The sequence below is a fragment of the Lingula anatina genome, chromosome 2 (genome assembly GCF_051362555.1).
Source record: "Lingula anatina isolate TDL-2025a chromosome 2, LinAna3.0, whole genome shotgun sequence".
In the NCBI taxonomy this organism is placed as follows: Eukaryota; Metazoa; Brachiopoda; class Lingulata; order Lingulida; family Lingulidae; genus Lingula; species Lingula anatina.
Window position 1 is genome coordinate 15576467 of NC_141768.1, and position 18042 is coordinate 15594508.

Here is an 18042-nt window from a genome sequence, read left to right on the forward strand (position 1 = left end):
TATGTCACTTTTGGAATGATATTTGTTTTCAAGGGCGGATTCAAAGGATTTGTAGGTCTAGTTCGTAAAACTTATAAAAAGGTATACTTCAATCTATTTTTTCTTGTTTTTCATGCATGTAAATATTATATGTACATATCCAACATAACGGTCAAAGTTTAATAAAATTTATAATACATATAAAAGGAACATTTCCCATATTCTACCAACCGGTGTAGAGAGGTGCTACATGTACCACGAAGACTAATTAGTTCTCACTCAGTTATCGCAATTCAAGCTTGGAAAAATAATTCGTATTATTTTCCAAGGTTCAAGCTATTGCTTTTCTCTTTTTCCTTTTTAGCTAAATGTATGACGGTCTGGTGCTTGTTACCAACGACACCTCCGTATGCCCATTTTTCTCTTTCTTTCTTTCCGTCATTTAATTTTCATTTTAATTTTTTTATGTAATGTCATTTATGTAACCATGTTGCATAAATTCACCGTCCTTTAAATTGATGGTCTTATTGGTGATGTCACTGTCTACATGTGCTATTTACATAATTTATGCATCGAGACGTTATCTCTGCGGCGTGCTGGAGGAAGTTTGACACCGACTCACGACTTTATCACTTCTCTCAGATCACAGTAAAACCACCATGGAAATCCATCACTACCTGTGTAAGGAAAAAGTAATTGAACATTTCACCTGAGGTTTGCGTCTCTAATGCCATCCCTGGCCTCTAATAAAAATTCCCACATGTTATGTACAGAAAGTTATACTGGTTCATCTATATTTGTGGACATTTAATTTAAAAAGATTTTTAAAAAGGTGTATGCCTCACAGGTTCCTATTTCCATATATCTGTTACTAATCGTGTGATAAATGCAAATGTTTTCTTACCTTCACTATAGTTTAGAATATGTCATTACTTAATACATATAAGGTAATAGCCTTTTTAAAATGTGCTAGAACCAAAAGAGATTATTATAATTTTCGTCCTTAATGTTTTGTCATTTCCTGTGCTAAATGCTGCCCAATTAAACAATTTCGCTATCAACCCTCACCCTTACTTTGTTTACTGTATATAAACCAAGAAAGTTATTTTGTTATTAAAGGGCATACTTAAGAGACCCATTTTTGCTTATTATCGTCAATTACATTTGTAGATATAAAGGAAATATAGTGTTGACAATTTGTGGTTCTTTTTATCTTGTGTTGTTATTTTTTAAAGCATCTCAAGAAAAATATCTTGAGAAGAGGCGTTGTCACGCACTCTCCGTTCGTCATCATAGGGATTCAGCTTCCTTATTATTCCTCATCTCCATGAAATTAATGATTATCATTAGCGAATTCCGTGTCGTTTACATCAGCAAGACCATGTGCACCGTAGAGCTTTATTTTGAAGAGAGATATATACATGCGGTTTACCATTTTAGAAAATGCATGCAATGTAAAATTGCATAATATCTATTCTAAACCCCATTCGTTTTTTTTTTCGAAATAGGTGACACGTTATTAATCTGCATCTATATGTTTGAGCGTACAGATGTTTTTGTGTTCCCCTTTTTCATATAACTGAGGAAGATTTTGGCTTGTTTTCTAATAAAAAGTTTAATACTCCCATCGTTTTCCTTAAATGTGAAATAATATATGTAACGCGAATAAAATCTGTGTTACTAAAAGGAATGTAAATATATATATATATATATATATATATATATATAATGAAAAGACAGGAAAACCCTCTGTCAATTATTAGCCTTAGCACCACCAAGTCCTGTGTCTTTGAGACGCTCTGTTAACTCCAAGACACCTTTGCCGTGGCGATCTTCTCAACTAGTCACGGCTTTTGCTGATAATCTAAATATAATCGTCCGATCATTAGATTCGGCTGTCAAAACAGGTTGAGGGGAGTCTAAAATTATGCGTCTTCCAATGTAATAATCTCGACTATATTCTTATCTAGCATATATGAATACTGATCAGATACGCGGCAACTTAATTTTTGGCGTTTTGAACTCATTATCACACACTTCAAATCTAAAGAAAATTACACTGTGTCGCCCCGCTATCACCACCACCACGGAAAAGAGATAACAAGAATATAAATCGTCGCCCGTCTTTTCATGCTGCAGTCTGGTCGGTGGAGTAGAAGCAGAAGGAGCGGGCCTCCGTTTTCACACCACAATATCAACCTCGGAGCAACCGGCGGGTTCGTTTGCTCGAGGATTTATAGGACTTTCGAATACAATATCTTGTAACTTGGTAACTTTTCGCTGTCACACAAATACTCTTAAATAGCAAAGATCAAGTACAAGGGAAGTAAAGAAGACTGAAAAGAGAGACAAAAAAACAGAGTTCAGCGTGTTGCTTCAAAGTTACAGAATGCATTTTTCGGCGTTAAGGCAGACGCTTGCCTTAGCGGTCGTTGCCGTTGTGGTCCAGCAAACCCGAGGGGAGGCATGTAAGTTATGAAATTTTTTATTATTATGCATTTTTTTACTGTGGAACTCTTTAAGTTATTATACTTCATTTTTTTTTTTTTTTTGACAATGACTGTTGTCGAACGCTCCTATATTTAACCCGTAATTTTAGAAAGAAAAACAATATAAAGATTCATGTATTGTATATGTAGATAGCCTGCAGTATCATTCTGTCACTTCAATGATTCTATTCCGGAATTATTTCACCTGAAGTAAATAATGAAATAACTCATTAGTATGATGCATTTTTACTATGGTATTTCTTAAGTTATTATACTTCATATGATGTCGTTTTTTGTTAAATTTTTATTTGACAACGACTATTGTCGCGCGCCACTATATACGTGTATTTGCTTTTTTATAAATCATTATTATTGGTGTCGCACCCTTGTTTTTACTCTACATGCTTCCATTGTGACGGATGGAAATTCTAAAGATATAATTACAGTATATTCAGCGTGTGTATTTTATTATTTTTTAATTCGGTAATTACTATATTTTAAAAGATACGGCACTATTGATGATATGTTATTTTTATCATCTTCACTACCATTATAATCTTTGCTTATTTTGAAAGTATACGGCTACAAGAGTAGTTGACTATTAAGATAAACTATCTGGGCGTTTTGACTTATTTTTCCAAGTCAGCAATGTTTATATTTCGTGTCGGTTTTGTCGCAAAATCTTTTCACTTAACATGAAAAAAGAAAAAAAAAACGTTTAACACAGTATTCATCAGGTGTACACATATATAAAACGGAAATTATTTTTTCTTTTCTTTTCTAAAATTTAAGATGTATTAACTAAAATAGCCTCATTTTATTTGAGGATAACTAATGGAGGTGACTACTACAATTGATACGCATAACCATCAGAACAATAATCTGTAAATGTAGATTGACCATTTCAAACGTTTCAGTTTTTTTTTTTTTTTTGTCATTCCCATGCGTTCTTTAATCCAGCTGAAAAGAGTGATGAAACAAAGGCCATTTCCCAATATTTTTACGTTTTCGTCTTGGAAATTAGATAATTAAATGTATATCGCATTTGCTGTTATAAACGAATTAGCATGAAGTGGGTGCTTTTCAGGTGACTTACTTAATGAACAAAAAAGTTAATTCAAAACCAAACTGCAGTTGTCTTAACGAAAACGATTTTTTGAAACATGCATTTATTTATTCATTTTGGAGATACTAAGTATTATCAAAACATTCTTTATAATTCTTATTCTCAAGCTTGTGAAATAAACCCATGTTCCCTAAATGATTCAGAGGGTACCGTTGTCTTGACGCTAATTTTAGGCTTAATTAGATGTGCGGTTAGGGACGTGGTCGGAGAGTCGTGACTACGGTTCGTTTCGCAGCGTAATCTGAGCGTCGGTGCGTTTCTTGCACTAGAGGCCTATGCACTGTCATTCAACAAAACTTTCACGCTGAAGATTTCATCCTAGGGCATCTGTTCCTTGTGTGCTATTAAATAGATGATTACGCATTTCTGGTGAGCAATTCACAACTTGTAAGACACTCAACTAGAAACGCTCTGAATGATAAAAGACGAATAAGGCACTCAGCGGCGTCCATTTAATGTTCGTTAGGCCACACTTTTTTATTTTTATGGATGACATCCTCTGGGGACCCCAAAATCGGCGCGAGCGGGCGAAAAAAAAAAAAACAGTCAAAAAAAAAAAAAAAACTGCTTAAGAAAAGTTATGTTTTCAGTACACAGCTGGAAACACTAATTTACCACAGAAACACGTATCAAACTAACAACATGTCTTTATCCATGCTCTCAAAATATTAAAGCATTGTGAATAGGGCCTACTTCGTAGAAAGGTAAAAAGTCATGAATATATATGTGCTGCATATTACCAAATCTATTTAAGGTTATTTCATGCATTCTGTTGGTATAGCAATCAATAAAACAAATATCAAATAAACAGCGTGTCTTTATTTGTACTCTCAGAAAATTTAAGCATTGTGAACACTTCACAAAATTGTTAAAAAATGAAGCAAAGATAGGCCTATGCTTCCTACTACCAAATCTAAAAAAGGTAATTTCGGTCGATGCCATTTTGTCTACTTCGACTCACACGTAGCAGCCAACTATCGGGTGGCCTGTCTGACCTTCAGTCCACTAAATACCACGACGCTCTTGTCGACCCTTTTTTCGCTACAAAAAAACCCTGGTAAGCCTATGTGCTGCTTTGGACAGAATGTCACTGAAATTTTCCGGGCGATGATCGCTGGCCAGAATGTCACTGAAATTTTCCGGGCGATGATCGCTGGCCGCGGCCAGCCTTTCGTATAATTGTAAAAATGTGATATCTCCATGTCCAATATCAATGGCAAACCAATCCAAAACGACGACCCCCGTTCTCTTTATGACTTTAATTGTCGTGTATTTTGAAATTAATGCTAGAGATGAATTTGACGGCAAAGCGGCCATATTTCCACGTGGTGATAATACGCATGCGCAGAAAGCTCATTTTCCGCACTCGGAACTACTCGGATATCTCCGCAGTCGACAATGACAGCATGGAGCTTGCGGAATTAGCCGAGGATTGCCGATTGCATTTTCCGGCAAATTCAATAACGACGTTTGCGACAACCAACTTCCTTGGGGGGGGGGGATTTTTTTTTTTTTTTTTTTTTTTTTTGGAGAACGGACGAAAATCGGTGCGCGCGCAGGATGTCATCCATAAAATTAAAAAAGTGTGGCCTTACGTGATTCCTGGTCGTTTCAAATTTATAAGGATCTTAACCTGTGAATTGACTTCCTGTGCTTCCTTTAAGCATGAAACTGAATTCTTCCTCCAGGGTTGTGTCTCCATCTAGATAAGGCGATCAATATCTGCAATGAAAAAATTAGATCTAAATGACATGCATACTTCGACACGGTTTAGTTAAAGTTAGCTTGCGGTCTACCCCAAGGTGTGTCACAAACATGACTACTAATAGCTAGTTGAGTGGTGGTAAATAGGAAATAAAAAAAGTGAAATTACAGTTATGATGAAAATATGAACATGTCGACGAGTATTTTGTTTTGAGAAATTGGTAATCGGAGTAAACATTTGTTGTTTCTTTAAAAAGCACCTTGCAATCAACTTAGGTAAAAGATAAAGTGGGGGCGAAAGACAACTGTAATTTCCCAGCTGTGAGATGGGATAACCTCTTTTTACTTATACGCAGGAAAGGGGGAATTGCGTTACACACATAAGATAAATATGCACGGCCTTCTTTCACACTATCGCACTTTTTTCTATTTCATTTCAGTTCATGAATGTAAATTCTGGAATAATTACATTCGAGACACTACGAACAAGTGTCAGTACTACCAATGTGTTCCCAGTACCTATACGAATGGCAACTGGCAGTTTAAGGCCACGCTGATGAAATGTGCATACCCTACCAGCGTTCCCGAAGACTATGACGACCCCAGAGAGAGTGCGTTCGACGCGGTCTACACCAACCCTTGCTCAGGGACCAACTTCGGGTCTTGCGAGATTAGCGGGACCGGTCCGGAACCGCGTGGTTGGACACAATGGGGGACGTGGAGTGCATGCAGTGTCACGTGTGGAAGTGGCTCACGCAGTCGCGTGCGTTCATGTCCTCCTGGATCCAACTGTGCCGGCGCCTCGATAGAAGAAGATGCTTGTAACTCCGGACCATGCGGTAAATATTATTACAACAAATAACATAACGTAATGTTAAAAATCAGTGGTAAGCGATTGGTTAAATAATCAAAGAATGCTACTACTATAAGCTGTGCTTAAAAAAATGTTTGCGTTATTAATTTTAATTATACATAAATGCTGTAATCTTTCAGTGGTAGCTCCTGGCAAACCCACAACTTTCGTCAATGTTCTTGGCACCAGCATGAACGTCACTTGGATACCTGCTGACAGCAGAGCTACTGCTTACTACGTACAATACAGACAACCAGGTACCACCATTCGTCTCCTAGCTCATTCTTTTCTAACAGTCTCTCGGTTAACACCAAATTTTTGTTGTTATCATTATTATTAATTTATATATTTTTTTTGCAATAACACACGGTATACGTTATCATGTACAGTAAATTTATAATATGCCCTTATAGCCGACTTGATGTTCCACTTCATCCATTTTTACGTTCATTTTGGATGCCTATATCTCATGATGTACAAAAATAGTTGTTTTTCAAATCGAAATAAAATCCCACCACACTGCCAAACACGACAGCCAGTGGAATATGGTTATGTCAAAAATCACTTCCTTATAATTAACGCTGTATTTCTGTGAATTTTCAGGTCAGTTCGCATGGATAAACAGCAGAGAAGAAATGTTTAAGAACTGGATTTTGATCCCAAACCTTTTCCTTGGAGCTTACGAAGTCCGTGTAGTTGCTAAGGGCGTGGGTGGACAAGAAACACCCAGCGACACTAAGACTGTCCAGATTTTGGGTTCAGGTAAAGATATAAACCATACTGGCGCATTAAGAAACAAAATCAAATAAATAAATAAATAAATAAATAAATAAATAATGTCTGTATTTAGCAGGGTGAGTGATGTCTTCAGTTACTAAGGAACATTTCCATGATTCATTGGGAATGTATTTCAACCTGATGCGTTCTCTCTATTTTAGTTCCCGGTAAACCAATGGCCACCATCAATGTGGTTGGCTCGAGTATGAACGTGTCTTGGATTCCCGCTGACAACCTGGCTACCAGTTACTACGTGGAGTACAGAAGGACGGGTAAGGGGTTTGCCACCTTCAGTGGTCAATTTAATCAGTAACAGATGCTATGTGAATGTAAGGCAAAAATTAAAAAACGAAGTAAAAAAATTATGAAGAAAACCACGCGCCTTTTAGAAGCACAGCGCTCTAAATCGTCATGTGCGGAAGTTAATAATAATAATCTTTATTGGAGAAATCGCAACCCGAAGGTTGAAGTTATACAATTACATATATATATGAATATTTAAGTCAAGGAAGCCTGGTCATTTTTGCACTGGTGCACTCCGTAGGCGGTCTCACCTCCCTGGGGAGCATACAGCTGGGCTGCCATATAAGGCGCTCATAGCTAATATAATATTTCTACCCTGCCTGACCAGGCCCCTGCTTCAACCCCTTTATGCTGAGTGCCAAGCGGGGAGACAGCAGGTACCATTTATAAAGGACTGGTATGTCCCCGGACGGGGTTTGAACCCACGTCCTCCCGCTCCGGAGGCGGACACTCTAACCACAAGGCCATCCGGTCGGTGTTATATGTTATTACTCTTTTTTTATATTAAGGTGATTTCAACTGGCAGAGGTCCAGGGAGGAGAGGTTTAACACCTGGTTGTGGTTACAAAATCTCCCCCAAGGAATCTATGAAGTAAGGGTCGTCGCTAAGAACGCACAAGGACAAGAAACCCGCAGCGATATTTATCCTGTGGAAATCAAAGGAGCTGGTGAGTTTAAGGATTATTGTACATATCAAATAAATGCCTATAACCAGGTGTTTCAAAATGTCGACGAAGAAAAAGACCCAGAGAGCGGTCTAACTTTTGTGAAATTTGCGTAGTCCGTTGGAAATGTTTTTGCCAACTTACGCATACGGCCCTATATATCAAAAATAACATTTAAAGCGAATAAGCATTAATAATAATAATAATTATTATTAGTATTAGTATAATATAGGTAAAAACTGAATGAAATAAGTAAACGTGCTTACCGAAAAACATCCCTTTTTGTCTAAAAGACGAGTGCTAGTCAAAAAATAGATAGTTACAAGTAACAACATTTTATTTTTAGCACCCGGAAAGCCCACAGTCTATCTTCAAGCAGTGAATAATGGCTTCAATGTTTCGTGGACTGCTGCCGACAATTTAGCCTCTGGTTTCTATGCACAGTACCGCAGAGCAGGTAGGCAATAAATCGTATTGCAATTACTCTTCTTTAACTGGAGTACCAGAAATGAAGACACCGGGAAATTTGTCATTTCGTCTGGTTCGCAGTTTAGTTATTTCTTCTAAATATGCCGCCAGCAAGTAATGTTGATTCGAAGAAATAGGCACTAAATGTTGAGAACGAAGTGAGGTATAGTGAATGGGCATATAGTAATTCTTATTGTTATAGAAAATGCAGAAGAGGTGCCAGCAAAATGGCATTTAAAAAAGTGTCCAGGGGATGGGGTCGGGGGGGGGGGGGCGAATGTAACATATTTTCAAACCATATTGGTCCCATTTTACAACAGCTTCGTATTTTGACCTGAAAGAGAGACTTGAACTTATTCTTTTATGCTTACATTGATGTTATAATTCGCCACATCTCGACCAACTATCCAAGCAAATTTTAGTCGAACCTTTGTGAGGTGTGTTACATTCAACCATCAGATAACGCGCATGAGTGAATAATTTACATTGAGCTGCAAACCCAAAGGTGTAATTAGACAGGCTTGGGTTCCTGGGCATCCAACTCCATGACCTAACACCTTTGACACATTAGTCAAGAACTGATATGCCTTGATGCCATCTGATAATATGAGGTCAGAGATTGAATGTCTAGACTTTTCACCCAGGGGTGATGTCATCAATAAATCACCAGGCACTGAATCTGCATTATTTAAAGATGCACTCAATGTAATTGCATTGATTATAAACTGAAGGATTCATTGTCTTTTTTATGTAACCTGTTTTAAAAATTTCTATTTGCAATTTATCAAGTAACCCATCACTTTAATCTTTAGCTTCCGCTTGATTGAATAGAAGAAGAAAAATATAAAACATTACAATTTTTATCAAGATAGGGATCGCAACAGTCTGATAAAATGGAATGTTTAGACATGTAATTAACTTTGTGGCATATTTTTCTTAATGTTTGTAGGTGCCTTCCAGTGGATGAGTACAAGGGAAGAACGCCGCAATTCCTGGATTTGGGTTCAGAATCTTGGCTATGGAACATATGAAGTTAGAGTTGTGGCAAGAAACAATGGTGGACAAGAAACCATCAGTGATGTCTCTCGTGTGGAGCTCAAACAAGCAGGTAAGAAATATTTCGTTGCTTAAAAAAAGGATTAATTTTTGGAAAGATTTAACTTCTTGAAGACTCACATGTTGACTACTGTTTGGATTGTAAAGTATTTTGATAAATGATGATCATTTATCTGCTCATACCTTGCATGTAAAGCAAATTCATTGTATTGCCAATTTGAAGCCATGGAGGCATTTATAAAATTTATTTGTAATTTAGCATGTTTATTATTTTAACTACTTATCAATCAATTTATGATTTAGCCATATATCTCCATTATTTTTCATTTGATATTGGATGACAGAATGAAACCATAAATTATGATATCATTGACCTTCCAGGCCCCAGTGCTCCTGTGGTGTACTTTAACCAGCAAGGCAATGGAGTCAATGTTTCCTGGACTGCTGACCCAATGGGTACTATTTATTATGTGCAGTATAGAAGACCAGGTAAGTTTTTTTTAGAAAAAATACATCACATTGAAAAATGAATAACTTTATTCAGAAGGTATATTGCTGAAAAAGAAGGGAAAATGAAGATAATAAAATAAAGATGAATGCTTGTAGCTTAAAAAAAGGTTACTTCATAGTAATTAATTTGTGGGATATAATTGAAAATGTACATCAGTTCTGTTCATTTAATCAGTGCTCTTATGATTGCATTTATCATTATTAGTCTCATTGTACCTTGGATTTTAGGTTCATTTGTGTGGCAGAGGTCTGAGGAAGAAATGTTCAACAACTGGATCTTCTTACGCAACCTTCAGCCAGGAACTTATGAGATGCGTGTGATGGTTAGAGGAGTCAATGGACAGGAAGTCCCCAGTCAAGTTTACACTTACGAAATCCAACAACAAGGTAAGATACTGGTTCATTTACTACATTTAATAAGGTGAACTTAACACACTTAGAAGGTCACACCTAACCCAATAGACAGGTCACAATTCACGCAATCAACGGGTCACACCTAACACATTCATCAGGATGCAGTGACCCTTTTTGAACAGTGTAAGGCTATTTTTAAAGGAAATTGTGAAAGTTAAGAACAATTTTAGCCTTTTTGTACCTTTCACTGAAGTAATAATCTCGAAATTTTTTTCCGTGTATAGTTTGGATTCAAGGGTGATGTTTAATTTTAATGACCTTCCAGGCCCCAGTGCTCCCATGGTATACTTTACCCAGCAAGGCAATGGAGTGAATGTTTCCTGGACTGCTGACCCAATGGGCACTGTCTACTATGTGCAGTATAGAAGACCAGGTAAGTCTTCTCTTAAATATGTTACATTTATTATATTGACATAAAGTTCATCATTTTATTTAAGTATTTATTTATTTAAATAGTATTTTACTGTTAGAGAAGACTGGGAAATAATTGAGATAGGTAAGAATACTAAGAAGAAGAAGATTGTTTTAAATTGTATCCCCTGCAAATAAAAATACAATGAATAAAATTCAACCAATTTTATATTCATTTTATCACATTCTGTTGTATTTACTGAAGTTTTAATGTATCACTGATGGCTTCAATATACTTCTATTCTTAGGTTCTTTTGTGTGGCAGAAGTCCCAAGATGTGATGACCAACAATTGGATCTTCTTAAGCAACCTTCAACCAGGAACTTATGAGATGCGTGTGATGGTTCGAGGAGCCAATGGACAGGAAGTCCCCAGTCAAGTTTACACTTATGAGATTCGACAACAAGGTAAGATTCTGGTTCATTTATTACATTCAATTAATAAGCTGAACCTAACTCATTCAGAAGGTCACACCTAACCCAATAGGCAGGTCACAGTTTATGCAATCAACAGGGCACACCTAACATATTCATCAGGATGCAGGCCCTTTTTTAACAAATTAAGGTTAATTAAAAGAAATGTGAAAATTAAGTACAATATCAATCTTTTATATTATACCTTTCCCTTATATTGATTTATATATGTTTTATTTTAATAACCTTCCAGGCCCCAGTGCTCCTATGGTGTACTTTACTCAGCAAGGCAATGGAGTGAATGTTTCCTGGACTGCTGACCCAATGGGCACTGTCTACTATGTGCAGTATAGAAGACCAGGTAAGTCTTATTTTAAATATGTTACATTTATTATATTGACATAAGGTTCATAATATATAGATTAAAGTGTTCATTTATTTTCATAAAATAGTAAAAATTTTAAATTTAAAAATAGTATTTTGCCGTTAGGGAAGATGGGGAAGCAATTAAAATAGGTAAAAAAAAAAACCAACAAGAAGAGGAACATTTTAATCTCTATCCTGTGTGAAAAAAAAAATACCGTGAATAAAATTCAATCAAATTTATTATTATTATTTATTTATTTTTTTTTTGCTGAAGATTTAGTGTATCATTGATAGATTCTAAATACTTCCATTCTTAGGTTCCTTTGTATGGCAGAAGTCCCAAGAAGTGATGAACAACAACTATATCTTCTTAAGCAATCTTCAGCCAGGAACTTATGAGATGCGTGTGATGGTTAGAGGAGCCAATGGACAGGAAGTCCCCAGTCAAGTTTACACTTATGAGATCCAACGACAAGGTAAGATCCTGGGTCACACGTGATCATAACTAACACATTTGAAAATTGATCCCAAAGGAATTATGTTTTGAGCTTTGCTGTAAACATAAAAATATGATGTTATTAACTCTTAATTTTAACTAAATAAGCCTGACACTCAGCACATCATATTTCATATTTAGAATATCCATAATAATATATTAATTATTTCTAATTTTCAGCCCCTGCCAAACCCACACAAGTTTTTGTAACAAAATATGGCCAAAGTGGCATGAACATCTCATGGTATCAGCCGCAGGGAGATGGTGTTCTGACCTATTACATCCAGTACAGAAGGTCAGGTGACGTGCAGTGGATGAGCTCTCCTGAGGAGCGTGGCAGGAACTGGATTATTGTGCAGAATTTACCCATGGGTGTGCGGTATGATACTCGCGTAGTGGTTAGAAACGCAGCAGGACAGGAGACTTACAGTGATATTTACTATATGGACATGACCAGTGGTGGTGGTGGTAAGTGTTATGAAAAAATGTGTGAATGTTGTAGTAATAAAAAGGCCACTGGTGTAAAGTTATTAAAGTTAGAGGGCATTTTGTGTCTTTACGTATCAAACTGAAACTGATAATTTAATGTTTAGATTTTGGTATGGCCATTTTTACAATGAAGGAATTGAGAAGTAGTGAGAGCAGTCTTATTAAATTGAAGACTTCATATTGTCAGACCAATAACCAAGAATTTACATAAGTTATTGTTGAAAGTAGATAAAATTTAGTTTAATTATAGACAAGTCACCTGACCAACATGTTCTGTTCCAGATGCTCCGATCAAGCCCACCAATGTGTATATCACTTACACTATGTCTACCATGAATGTAACCTGGAGTTACAGCCCCCAGCAGACAAACCTGGTATACTATGTGCAGTACAGGCCAGTAGGTGAGTACTTAGAACATAGAGTCAGGTACTGAATAGACACTGAAGAATCGCAATTTTAAGTCCAATTCAGTGTTCACATTGTTGAAAGTTTTTATATTGTTAAAAATGTTCAAATTTCAGAGCAAGTTTTATCTGTAGGTAACAAATGGTCTAGAACACAATCTCAAAACAATATGCTTCTACATTCTAAATGAATTCAAAATGATTTTGGACAGGCTTAAGATGACACTATACCATAAATTTTTAGGTACAACAAATTGGGTCAACTCTCCCCAAGTAATGGGAGACCAGAGGTTCATTTACATCAGCGGCCTCCAGCCTGGGACTTCTTATGAGACCCGCCTCGTTGCTATGAACATGGTCACTGGAGCAGAGACTGCCAGCGACCCCCAAAGAGTGGATATCATGATTGGTGGAGTAGGTTAGTATCATGTTTAAAATGTCGATAGATGTATCAGTCCAACTGATTTCACATTTAAGGTTAAGTTTTAACAAATTTCAAGCTGATGAATAATGGTTTGATGACATTGTTATCTTGCATTTAAAAAAACAAGCTTTATTAAAGAGGAGAACTGTTTTGATTTGAAGACCAAGATAGGTGAACTTAAGCCAACAGTTTAGAACCTGTTGTTTTATGTATAAAGCATGAGAAGAAGAGAGGGTAGGGTGTAGATTTTATCTATCACCCATGAAACAATGTTTATATTTCTACATATGTGTACGTAATATTTAATTTCAGTTGACCTTCGTGAATGGAATGCTTGGACAGCTTGTTCAGCTCAATGTAATGGTGGCACTCAGTTCAGATACCGTGACTGCTTTGGTGTGGGATGTATGGGAATTCAACTGAGAGAGCAAAGACCATGTAACACTCAGGCTTGCAGTAAGATCAACTTTCTTTATACAACTATACACCAAGTAGATAAGCGTCAAGTTAAACATTTCAGCTAGATGCCAATTTTCAGCGTATCAAATAATTTCTTATTGCTGTAACACCATATTTGAGATATATTTGGTAAAGTTGGGCAAGTGACAACAAGTGATAATGGGAAGATTTGTTCGTTTGAGACAAACAAATGCCAGGAAGTATATTTAGTAAAATACAGATAATGCAATTTCTGATTGGTCATCATTCTACTGAATTCATACAATATTTAAAGATGTTATATTATTTTACAGCATCCCAAACCATTGGTCAATGGGAGGCGTGGACATCCTGTACTGCAGAGTGTGGCGGGGGTATTCGTTACAGAATCCGTACCTGTACTGGACCTTGTACTGCAGTGCAACGCTTTGAGATCCAGACTTGCAACACACAACACTGTGCAGGTATGGATGGACACTAAATATTATATCTTCTATGAAATATTATGATCTATATGATATAAAGCTTGGGCAATATATATAAGTTAATGCCTATTTCTATGTTTGTCTCTGCAGCTGCTGATAAAATTGAATAACAGCACATTTTTAATATGAGAGTTGTAAAATAACACTTAAAAAAATAATGTGCAAAAGACTCTTCAGGTTTTAAGCAGAGATCCCATATTGTTCAGCCGCAATGAGGCTGCTATCAAGTAGAGAATAGATAATAACAATTATACTCATTCAAACTATTTATTTGTTCTTACAGGTGATGTGACCTATGGTCAGTGGAATGCCTGGGAGTCCTGCAGTGTGACTTGTGGTGTGGGAAGGAGAGAGAGACACAGAAGTTGTACTGGAACCGGGTGTGCCTTGGCTGAGACTGGACAGATACAGTCTTGCTACTTCAGGGAATGCGCCAGCAGTAAGTAGAATTTTTATCTTTGTGAGTTTATGGTAGACATTTGATAATATATGTACGTGTGAATCTTTAAATGAGGTTATTGCCAGTAAGTTGTTATTATAGTCTGTCATACAAATTATGTATTTTATCTGGTTAATGACATTATTAATAATGAATTAATGATGATTTCTTTAGAGATGAGAGACAGTACTCAGATGTATATTACTTTGAATCAGCGTATTGTGATGCTTCGTAGTGTTAATCTTGATTAGTGGAGCAAAAACTTCATTTGTAACACATGTTATGTAAATATTAGTAACAATGTAAAATATTGTTTATTTTTAGTGGATCTTCATGAATGGGGAGTATGGACAACATGTACCAAACCTTGCGATGGTGGTGTGCAATATCGCTACCGTGAATGTTTTGGAATGGGCTGCGACAAAGTACCCCAAAGAGAAGACAAGCCTTGCAACACTGCACCTTGTGGTGAGTTTTTTATTTCACTGAATAAAGTTAAAATTGTTACTGTGATGAAAAAATATTTCTGATTCTTTGCAGTATGCATAGGTTTGTTGTTAGTAAGTTGGGGAGATACTTAGTTTGATTTTAAACATTTTCTATTTTCAATACTAGACTGTACTGTTATTAGACTTCAGTCTTTTAGTAATTGTAAAAATGCTGATGAATTTCACCATATGCAGCACGGAATACTGGTTCATATACATACAGCAAAGTAACTTAAAATAATGGCTTTTTTATCTAAAAGGAAGAAAAACTCTTATGATTTCAGTGAATGTTCAAGCCTGGGGTGAGTGGGGAGTTTGTTCCAAGGAATGTGATGGCGGATTCCAGACCAGAGCTCGTACCTGCACTGGACTTGGCTGCGATATGGTTCAGAAGACTGAGCAGAGGCCATGTAATACCCAGTCATGCAGTAAGTATCAACTGATGTAACTTCCTGACAGATATCTTGATTGTTTTTTAACATGAAGTCAGTGTGATTGTCCTTTTGGTCATTCGAAATTGAGATGTGGATGCATCGATAAATATCTACTTGGAACATTGATACTAAAGACAAGGTGTTTGAAAGTTTGAATGGATTTAATGTAGTGATAATATCATCTAACAGCAAACTTTCTTCAAACATTACCCTGTTTGGGACTTTTCAATAAAGATGATATGTGTTGGTGTGGCAATTGTTGGAAAAAAATGTGCACAGGTGTATAATTTGTAATTTTCAGTGGATCTTCATGATTGGGGTGCCTGGGGAATGTGTTCTTCCCAGTGTAATGGTGGAAGACAATTCCGATTCCGTGAATGTTATGGCACTGGTTGTAACAGCGCCAAATTGCAGGAAGAGAAACCATGTAACACACAGCCTTGCTGTGAGTAAAAGTTCATTGGTTTTCTTAGCTGTATACATAGCTTCAGGAAACTATATTGTTAATAACACTGTTATATCAGTGTAGTTTTCCTAACAAAAAATTGTATTGCACTATATAGTAATAATTTATGTCATTTTATTTTGTAAAAATGCATTGTGCTATCATTGCAGTGGACATCAGTCAGTGGGGACAATGGGGCACCTGCTCAGTCACCTGTGGTGGTGGTGTGAAGACCAGGGCTAGACAATGTTTCGGAGTAGGATGCGGTGGGGTGCTGCTCACTGAACAGATGCCGTGTAATCCAAACCCTTGCTGTGAGTAATTGTGTTCTAAATTGCTCAATTATTACTTTATGTTAATTATTTTTACAACCAGCTTTTGAAAGAAATTTTTATTGATATTATTGTCATACAAGTACTGTAACTGTACATTATGCTAAATGGTATTCTTTCTTGATGAGAATAATATTCAATTATTATCAAGCATTGTTGTAGAACACATGGGATGGCTCATGCCCCCCATAAAAAAGCACACGTATTTACTTATAATTTACTTAAAGTCTATGTTATATGTTACAGCCACTACCAGCCAATGGACTCAGTGGGGTCTGTGCAGTGTGACATGTGGCGCGGGAGAACAGGCTCGCACCAGGACATGCACAGGAGCTGCATGTGCAGGACAACCTCTGCGCGAAACCAGAATATGTCAGCTGCAGCCATGTAGTAAGTTTTTTTATCACTTAATATTTCTTCTGAGTTTGAAGCTGGTTGCAACTTCATAGATTACACTATTGAATACTATACATATTAAACAACATCATTGCTCCACTCAACTCTGTCACATTCAATTTGACAAACTTTTTCACACCTAACACAATGCGTTGCACTTGCAGCTGATTTGACTCAGTGGACTGCTTGGGGTCCTTGCTCAGTCACTTGTGGTGATGGGAGACAGTTTAGGACCAGGTCCTGCACAGGGCCTGGCTGTGTAGGCTCTAGTTTGACAGAGAGCAGGTTTTGTAGCATGCCTCAGTGTAGTAAGTGTGCTTCTTGCATGTTTATCTTTTTAGCTATAGCCAGTAGTTGTGGAATATGAAATGAAAATATCTGGTTAAGGAACAAGCCACATTAGTAATTTATGATTGATTTCATGATTTTGTAATTGATTGTGATGTATTTTGCTACATTGGTAGTGGAAAAGTTATTTTTTATATGGTCTGAGTAGAAACAAATTATTGAAAGGGGGATTTCTTTTTTATGTTTCCTTTTAGTTAGATAGTGTATTTATTTGTTACTTCATCGCTGATCTTTTGGCTTTTATTTTGGATTTCTCATAAAAGAAGATAATCTCAAATTCCAGGAGCTCTGTCTCAGTGGACTCAATGGGGAACATGCTCTGTCACCTGTGGGGATGGAACTCAGAAGAGAATGAGGACTTGCACTGGAGCAGGCTGTCAAGGTGTCAGTTTAGAGGAAACCAGATCATGTAGCCAGCAGGCCTGCAGTAAGTACACTTAAATATAGAGGGGGTTGTGTTAGCAAGATAGGACATGAGAGTTTTTGTTACTTTTTACTCACAAAACTGTGCTGTAAGGCAACATCAAATGTCTTTGTATAGTTTTGTATATTTTTGTTTTTCTCCTTTCTTCCAACACTAGCATGTTCTAGCAATGAGCTACCCTTTCCTGCTTATCTTCCTCAGCTACTTTGTCCCAGTGGACACAGTGGGGATCTTGTTCTGTAACTTGTGGTGATGGATTACAATTCAGAACTAGAACATGTACTGGAAATGGTTGTCAAGGTTACAACCTGGAAGAGCGCAGAGTTTGTCGACAACAAGCCTGCAGTAAGTTTCCTCATCCTTTACTGGGAAACATATCAAAATATATCAAATATTTCCCCTTATTTTTAGTAATTTTATTTCATTTATCTTTTATTATCCTATGTTCTGTCTGTGGGTATTTTT

At 36.7% G+C, this 18042-nt stretch overlaps 1 protein-coding gene across 28 annotated transcripts in view; it reads left to right on the forward strand.

The window, feature by feature from the left end:
- Positions 1-2098: 2098 nt before the first annotated feature.
- The window catches only part of LOC106157441 (uncharacterized), a 38760-nt gene continuing 22816 nt past the window's right edge, over positions 2099-18042 (forward strand). For 12 of the 28 annotated variants that reach the window (XM_013533084.2, XM_087003577.1, XM_087003596.1 and 9 more), the window contains exons 1-28: positions 2101-2447; positions 5739-6137; positions 6292-6408; positions 6755-6913; positions 7090-7200; positions 7741-7899; positions 8243-8353; positions 9314-9472; positions 9802-9909; positions 10159-10317; positions 10610-10717; positions 11004-11162; positions 11422-11529; positions 11852-12010; positions 12211-12498; positions 12802-12921; positions 13169-13342; positions 13661-13804; positions 14101-14250; positions 14555-14710; positions 15035-15178; positions 15483-15626; positions 15934-16077; positions 16248-16391; positions 16656-16799; positions 16970-17113; positions 17437-17580; positions 17779-17922. In XM_013533084.2, coding sequence (XP_013388538.2) covers positions 2369-2447; positions 5739-6137; positions 6292-6408; positions 6755-6913; positions 7090-7200; positions 7741-7899; positions 8243-8353; positions 9314-9472; positions 9802-9909; positions 10159-10317; positions 10610-10717; positions 11004-11162; positions 11422-11529; positions 11852-12010; positions 12211-12498; positions 12802-12921; positions 13169-13342; positions 13661-13804; positions 14101-14250; positions 14555-14710; positions 15035-15178; positions 15483-15626; positions 15934-16077; positions 16248-16391; positions 16656-16799; positions 16970-17113; positions 17437-17580; positions 17779-17922 — 4279 coding nt within the window. In that variant the 5' untranslated portion in view covers positions 2101-2368. Of the gene's footprint in view, positions 2448-5738; positions 6138-6291; positions 6409-6754; positions 6914-7089; positions 7201-7740; positions 7900-8242; positions 8354-9313; positions 9473-9801; positions 9910-10158; positions 10318-10609; positions 10718-11003; positions 11163-11421; positions 11530-11851; positions 12011-12210; positions 12499-12801; positions 12922-13168; positions 13343-13660; positions 13805-14100; positions 14251-14554; positions 14711-15034; positions 15179-15482; positions 15627-15933; positions 16078-16247; positions 16392-16655; positions 16800-16969; positions 17114-17436; positions 17581-17778; positions 17923-18042 lie in introns of all 28 variants that reach the window. The other 16 variants (XM_087003587.1, XM_087003597.1, XM_087003588.1 and 13 more) reach the window with 8 other exon arrangements.